Raw genomic sequence first — 7,722 nt, 5'->3', positions numbered from 1 at the left:
AACACAGATGACACACTGACACACGGACCAAACACCGATGACACACTGACTTAATACTGATGACACACTGATCAAACACCGATGACACACTGACCAAACACCAATGACACACTGACCAAACACCAATGACACACTGACCAAACACAGATGACACACTGATGACACACGCACCAAACACCGATGACACACTGACCAAACACAGATGACACACTGATCAAACACCGATGACACACTGACCAAACACAGATGACACACTGACCAAACACAGATGACACACTGACCAAACACAGATGACACACGGACCAAACACAGATGACACACGGACCAAACACAGATGACACACTGATCAAACACAGATGACACACTGATCAAACACCGATGACACACTGACCAAACACAGATGACACACTGACCAAACACAGATGACACACTGACCAAACACCAATGACACACTGACCAAACACCAATGACACACTGACAAAACACAGATGACACACTGACCAAACACAGATGACACACTGACAAACACAGATGACACACTGACCAAACACAGATGACACACTGATGACACACGCACCAAACACCGATGACACACTGACCAAACACAGATGACACACGGACCAAACACAGATGACACACTGATCAAACACCGATGACACACTGACCAAACACAGATGACACACTGACCAAACACCAATGACACACTGACCAAACACCAATGACACACTGACCAAACACAGATGACACACTGATGACACACGCACCAAACACCGATGACACACTGACCAAACACAGATGACACATGGACCAAACACAGATGACACACGGACCAAACACCGATGACACACTGACCAAACACAGATGACACACTGACCAAACACTGATGACACACTGATGACACACGGACCAAACACCGATGACACACTGACCAAACAGATGACACTTTGATCAAACACAGATGACACACTGACCAAACACCAATGACACACTGACCAAACACCAATGACACACTGATCAAACACAGATGACACACTGACCAAACACTGATGACACACGCACCAAACACCGATGACACACTGACCAAACAGATGACACTTTGATCAAACACAGATGACACACGGACCAAACACAGATGACACACGGACCAAACACAGATGACACACGGACCAAACACAGATGACACACGGACCAAACACAGATGACACACGGACCAAACACCGATGACACACTGACCAAACACTGATGACACACTGACCAAACACTGATGACACACTGACCAAACATTGATGACACATTGACCAAACACCAATAACATATTGACCAAACACTAATGACACACTGACCTAAACCCAATGACACACTTACCAAACACTGATGACACACTGACCAATTTTTTGCATTCATGAATAACCCTGACTTCTGAATGAGGCGTTAAATTACATTGAATGACATGATAAATGCAAAAAAACTCAAAGCTATGAAGTGTTTAAAGCAGAATTAAGGGGCTTTTCCTCTTTAAGGAAAGCGTACCCCAAATACTCTAAAATAAAGAAAACAGGAGTTTCTCACCGTCCAGAGTCCAGCACAAGGTTATGTATGTCAATTAATCTTTATTAGTGTTGTGTACATTCTATAACTTTTTAGTTAAATCCCCCAACTCCATAAACGATGTCTCTAAGGGCTCGCTCACGCGAGCGTATACATCAGACCAGTACTTCACAATGTTTTATATTATTCAATGCGGCATTGCTGATGGCCGATTTTTTTCACTGACAGCAAGCTGAGATTTCACTCCAAAATGAGATGCCACTCATCCAATCAAGTCTATGGGTGGACGGAAAACATCGGACTGCACTCTGATGACGAGTGTACAGTTTGATTTCCGCAGACTCACAGAATGGAGGAGATGGAGACATTTTGTTCTCCATCTCCTCCTTACCTGTGCCACAGTTCTGTCATCCAAGAGAATTGGATCACACTATGATGACACTCGGATCCAGGTTTGATTAGCATCATCGACCAGATTCTTTCATATGAGAGAATCTGCGGTCGTGTAGGCGAGTCCTTAAACAAAAGGTCAGCCAGAAGATTTATATAAACTGAAGTTAATGTATGCTAAGCAATTCTTTCACATGAAAGGCCGCTTCCACTGGCAGTAACCTGTCTGCATCACCCCATCCCCTGCCTTGTATAGTGATTATTACAAACCAGAGCTGTAAAATAGCCTCTATATCTGTATTCTAATCATGTGAAGCAATAAATGACAATCCAATCCTGTATATAAGGTCATATCTAATACAGTTTCCCAAAGAAAGGAGACACATATTCACAGATTCATATTTGTTCAGACAAAAAAAAGAAAATGTCCACGTTTCTGTGTGACACCGCACTTTAAGCACTTCTATGTTTAATGCATGTTTCCCTTTAGGCTCGTTGAAGTCTGCAAGCACACATCTACATGTTAGGGTAGGAGATGAGCGCAGGAAACCCGCTACAGGTCGCTTTCTCCGTACAAAGCAGTTGAGAAGCAGGAATAATCTAAAGCACCAGGGACAGCGCCGCGGCCAGAGTATGGAGGCATCTTGGAAATACAGTACTGGGCTTGTTCTGGAGGAAGTTCTCTACGAAGTTCGTCAGCTAATATGTAAGGCTGTAGGGAACAAACAGAGAAATAATAATCAGCAGTTACCACAACACCGCTTATATGATATTCTATCGTGCCAGCACTGAAGACATGCCAGATTCCAAAAATCATATGTTCCACCAGCTGAACCTCTGCAGCTTGTGATTGACTGCCGGGGTACAAGTGACTTCAAGCTGATCAGAGCTGAAGTCTCGGGCTGAAGAATCATGACAAAGGCAACGTTCAGTAAGTGTTTTAACGAGATTCTGTCACCAGGTTTTTTCACCCAGCATGTACGGACAGAGACCCTGATCCTAGCGATGTGTTACTTATTGGGCTGCTTGCTGTAGTTTTGATAAAAATATTGTTTTATTAGTAGGAGATTATCACTAGAGCTCTAGTAAAACTGCTGCCAGGTAGCCCAACCCTCTCTGAATTTCATCTTTCTGCTTATGCATAGTGTACACAAAACTGTCAATCAATTGCGCTGTACACATGATAACTATGGCTAAAGAGGTAGATTTAAAAACAAAATCAACAGAGTTCTACTTTAAAATCTGTGGTGGTCACAAGGCTCAGGGGTCAGATCCATGTGGCTCCCTCGTCAGTATGGGTGGGCGAATGCATATGGCAGCCTTGTGTCCAACCAATCTACACAGGTTACACCACCAAAGATCGCCCTGTGGCAGTGCGGGTGAAATGCGTCACATAGTGACCCTCAGGATGCTGTGATAAGCAAGTTGCAAAGGTCTGATGCAGTGCTGTTATTTGTCACAATCGCGGTATCTTTTCGGACTCAACGCGATTAATTTCACCTGCGTTACGCTGCAATGTAGCAGTTGCACACAGTGATCTTCAATATATATGTATATAGGTGGGTACCACGGAAAATATGACATGAATATGATAACTGGGTGCAACACTATGCCAAGTAGATTAAACGAAAAAAAAAAGGGAGAAAAGAGACACAGGATAACATGCACACAACAGCAGAATGTCCATGTGAAAAAAGGCTTTTATTGACATACAATAGCTAGAGATCCAAGTGTACAATAAAAACAATTAAAAACCACAAATGAAACAAAAGTGGGCAGGTGGAGAACACATGCAGTATACAAAGGAAGAAATGTTTATATAAATAAGTGTTTCAAAATATGCATTCACAACAATGCCCTCTATCACCATATAATTTGCATAAAATGTTTAGTATAACCATATGGACAATTTGCAGCAGTAAAGTCTGATCAGTCTAATAGTCACTTGTAGGTATGTAAACAATTCAAATGATTACCATGCAAGTCCATAGATGAGGGAAGGCAATTGCTGGATCACATGAAAATTACCTAAGCATACTCACACTGCCCACAGAACCCAACGCGTGTCGCTGCTAACCTGCAGCTTCGTCAGGGGAAGTAGCCAGGAATGATATCAAGTCCCCTTTATAGTACAATTGCAATTGTAATCACTACAGTGCATGCCGACACCTGAGTGCGGCGTCAGCTGTGTGATGAAGATAACCTGAGTCCAGAATGAGTCATGACGCCTGCGCAGTAGATAGCATTGTATTCCTGAGAGATTGTGAACAAGACGCTAGCAGTTCAGAAGCCAGAGACCAGGAGCCAGGAGGTTTCCCACATGTAACAACGCTGCTGCTCTGTAAGCCAGGCGGGGAGGGGGAGGGTTTTTTTTAACTCTTTCTCCTCACATAGCCCAGCACCCAAGAATGACATCAGTGCTCCATAACATAAACTTATGCTATCAACCTGGAAAACTAAAGTGATAATAGAACGCCAGTACCTTACAGCAGTGTCCATGCTCAGAATCACATATAATACAATCTCTCAGGAATACAATGCTATCTACTGGGCAGGCGTCATGACTCATTCTGGACTCAGGTTATCTTCATCACACAGCTGACGCCGCACTCAGGTGTCGGCATGCGCTGTAGTGATTACAATTGCAATTGTACTATAAAGGGGACTTGATATCATTCCTGGCTACTTCCCCTGATGAAGCTGCAGGTTAACAGCGACATGCGTTGGGTTCTGTGGGCAGTGTGAGTATGCTTAGGTAATGTTCATGTGATCCAGTAATTGCCTTCCCTCATCTATGGAGTTGCATGGTAATCATTTGGATTGTTTACATACCTACAAATGACTATTAGACTGATCAGACTTTACTGCTGCAAATTGTCCATATGTTTATAATAAACAATTTATGCATATTATATGGTGATAGAGGGCATTGTTGTGAATGCATTTTCTTGAAACACTTATTTATATAAACATTTCTTCCTTTGTATACTGCATGTGTTCTCCACCTGCCCACTTTTGTTTCATTTGTGGTTTTTAATTGTTTTTATTGTACACTTGGATCTCTCTGGCTATTGCATGTCAATAAAAGCCTTTTTTCACATGGACATTCTGCTGTTTTGTGCATGTTATCCTGTGTCTCTTTTCTCCCTTTTTTTCACACAGTGATCTTCGCCATGCAATCTGTGTGGCAGCTAAGGTCACCGTCTGTCCATTGCCTAATCAGACAAATAAAAACAATATTTCACCAACCTTATCAGCAGCCAGGATTCTGAATGCAGCAACAACCTGTTCTGCGGAGTCGGTTTCAGCCGTCTCTCTTGTCATAAAGTCAATAAATGACTGAAAAGACACTGTTCCCGAACTATTAGGATCAACCAGAACCATGATCCGAGCGAACTCTGCCTCGCCCTTAAAGAAATCAAAGATGACAAAATATTACCAGCTATGACTGACCATAGATAAAGACATGATTCAGGGCTACATTGTTTCACATCATTCACCATTTTCCTAACCACTTTAGGCCCTGGTCTGTAGCAGTATATTGTGTCTTGCTCCTATGAACAGTCGAATAGATATAGTCAATTAGTGTAGATATGTTCTGGCTGTACCATCACTTATGGGTGTCATCTGCGTTACACAGCCGACATCTCCTTCTAATGGCAGGGGCTTGAAAGAACTATAGCAGTGGGAATGCAGTGTGAATGTCTCCCAATCCACAATGATTGTAAACTTTTCTTCTTAGATCAGAAAACCTCTTAAAAATTACTGGAATCAAGTAAAGGTTGAAAGTGTAATTGATTTTAAATAGATGGGTGGTTGAGAACGCGCCCTGCCACGCCAATTCAAAGTCTATTTTACCCCTGCATGACTGATGACGTACATGTTAGTCATCGGCTGTGTATCTGCCTTTGGCCGGGGTCACACTTGCATGTGCAACGCGAGAAACTCGCCCATCAATACCCGGCACTGCAGCCAGCACTCGGAGTGTGCACACTTCGATCCTGGTGTATTGATGCGACAGACTTGCGCGCGTTTCTTGCATTGCACACGCAAGTGCAATATAAAAATAAAGATTATTATTATTATTATTAAGTGTGACCCCTGGCCTTTGATGTGGGTTCACACACTGAGCCTGCATCTTTTCCCCACACTTGATGGCTGACTTAATGAGCCATCAAGTGCCTCTAAAAGCCGCGGGCTCTTAACTAGTTAAATGCCACTCTCAATCACAGAAATTGGCATTTGACAGACACAGAGAGGAAGCGCGTCATTGATGCCAGCGATCGGAGTGCCAATCACGTGATTGAGGGGCGCCAATGAGTTGTCATGACAGCCTCCTGTGATCCCGATCCTCCTTCATATTAGATTGTGATTTTAGTGCTCAAGCTTTGCTATGTACAGCACAGGCAATCAGATAATCGCAGCTTCAAGTCTCCTAAGGGCACTATTAACCTCTTCATGACCAAGCCTATTTTGACCTTAATGACCAGGCCATTTTTTGCAATTCTGACCATCGTCCCTTTATGAGGTAATAACTCAGGAACGCTTCAACGGATCCTAGCGATTCTGAGATTGTTTTTTCGCTACATATTGGGCTTCATGGTAGTGGTAAATTTAGGTCGATAATTTTTGCGTTTATTTGTGAAAAAAATCAGAAATTTGGTGAAAATTTCGCAATTTTCAAATTTTGAATTTTTATTCTGTTAAACCAGAGAGTTATGTGACACAAAATAGCTACTAAATAACATTTCCCACATGTCTACTTTACATCTGCACAATTTTGGAAACAAAATATTTTGGAAGTTATAAGGGTTAAAAGTTGACCAGCGATTTCTCATTTTTACAATAAAATTTACAAAACCATTTTTTTTTTTAGGGACCACCTCACATTTGAAGTCACTTTGAGGGGTCTATATGGCAGAAAATACCCAAAAGTGACACCATTCTAAAAACTGTACCCCTCAAGCTACTCAAAACTACATTCAAGAAGATTATTAACCCTTCAGGTGTTTCACAGGAACTAAAGCAACATGGAAAGAAAAAATGGACATTTTAATTTTTCCAACAAAAATTTTCTTTTAGCATCAATTTTTTCATTTTCACATGGGCAACAGGATAAAATGGATTCTAAAATTTGTTGGGCAATTTCTCCTGAGTACAACGATACCTCATATGTGGTCATAAACCACTGTTTGGGCGCACGGCAGGGCTCAGAAGGGAAGGAGCACCATTTGACTTTTTGAATGGAAAATATGCTGGAATATTTAGCGGTTGCCATGTCACGTTTGGAGAGCCCCTGTGTGCATAAACATTGGCGCTCCTCCACAAGTGACCCCATTTTGGAAACTAGACCCCCCAAGGAACTTATCTAGATGCATAGTGATCACTTTGAACCCCCAGGTACTTCACAAATTGATCTGCAAAAAAAAAAAAAGTACTTTTTTTCACAAATTTTCTTTTCACCTCAGTTTTTTCATTTTCACATGGGCAACAGGATAAAATGGATCCTAAAATTTGTTGGGCAATTTCTCCTGAGTACACCGGTACCTCATATGTGGTCATAAACCACTGTTTGAGCGCACGGCAGGGTCCGGAAGGGAAGGAACACCATTTGACTTTTTGAATGGAAAATGAGCTCCAATCGTTATCGAACACCATGTCACATTTGGAGAGCCCCTGTGTACCTAAACATTGGAGCTCCCCCACAAGTGACCTCATTTTGGAAACTAGACCCCCTAAGGAACTTATCTAGATGCATAGTGAGCACTTTGAATCCCCAAGTGC

The 7,722-nt window shown here is 42.2% G+C and overlaps 1 protein-coding gene across 1 annotated transcript in view; it reads right to left on the bottom strand.

The window, feature by feature from the left end:
- Positions 1 to 1,590: 1,590 nt before the first annotated feature.
- ACTN2 (actinin alpha 2) overlaps positions 1,591 to 7,722 on the bottom strand; it is a 158,875-nt gene continuing 152,743 nt past the window's right edge. Inside the window, exons 20-21 of the mRNA XM_073557505.1 lie at positions 5,188 to 5,346; positions 1,591 to 2,650 (exon numbers count right to left, since the gene is read on the bottom strand). Of these exons, the coding sequence (XP_073413606.1) occupies positions 2,492 to 2,650; positions 5,188 to 5,346 (318 nt within the window). The 3' untranslated portion in view covers positions 1,591 to 2,491. The remainder of the gene's footprint in view (positions 2,651 to 5,187; positions 5,347 to 7,722) is intronic.

The sequence above is a fragment of the Dendrobates tinctorius genome, unplaced genomic scaffold, assembly GCF_039654945.1.
Source record: "Dendrobates tinctorius isolate UK_male_01 unplaced genomic scaffold, ASM3965494v1 ptg000250l, whole genome shotgun sequence".
Classification (NCBI taxonomy): Eukaryota; Metazoa; Chordata; class Amphibia; order Anura; family Dendrobatidae; genus Dendrobates; species Dendrobates tinctorius.
This window is presented reverse-complemented; position numbering and strand designations above follow the sequence as displayed.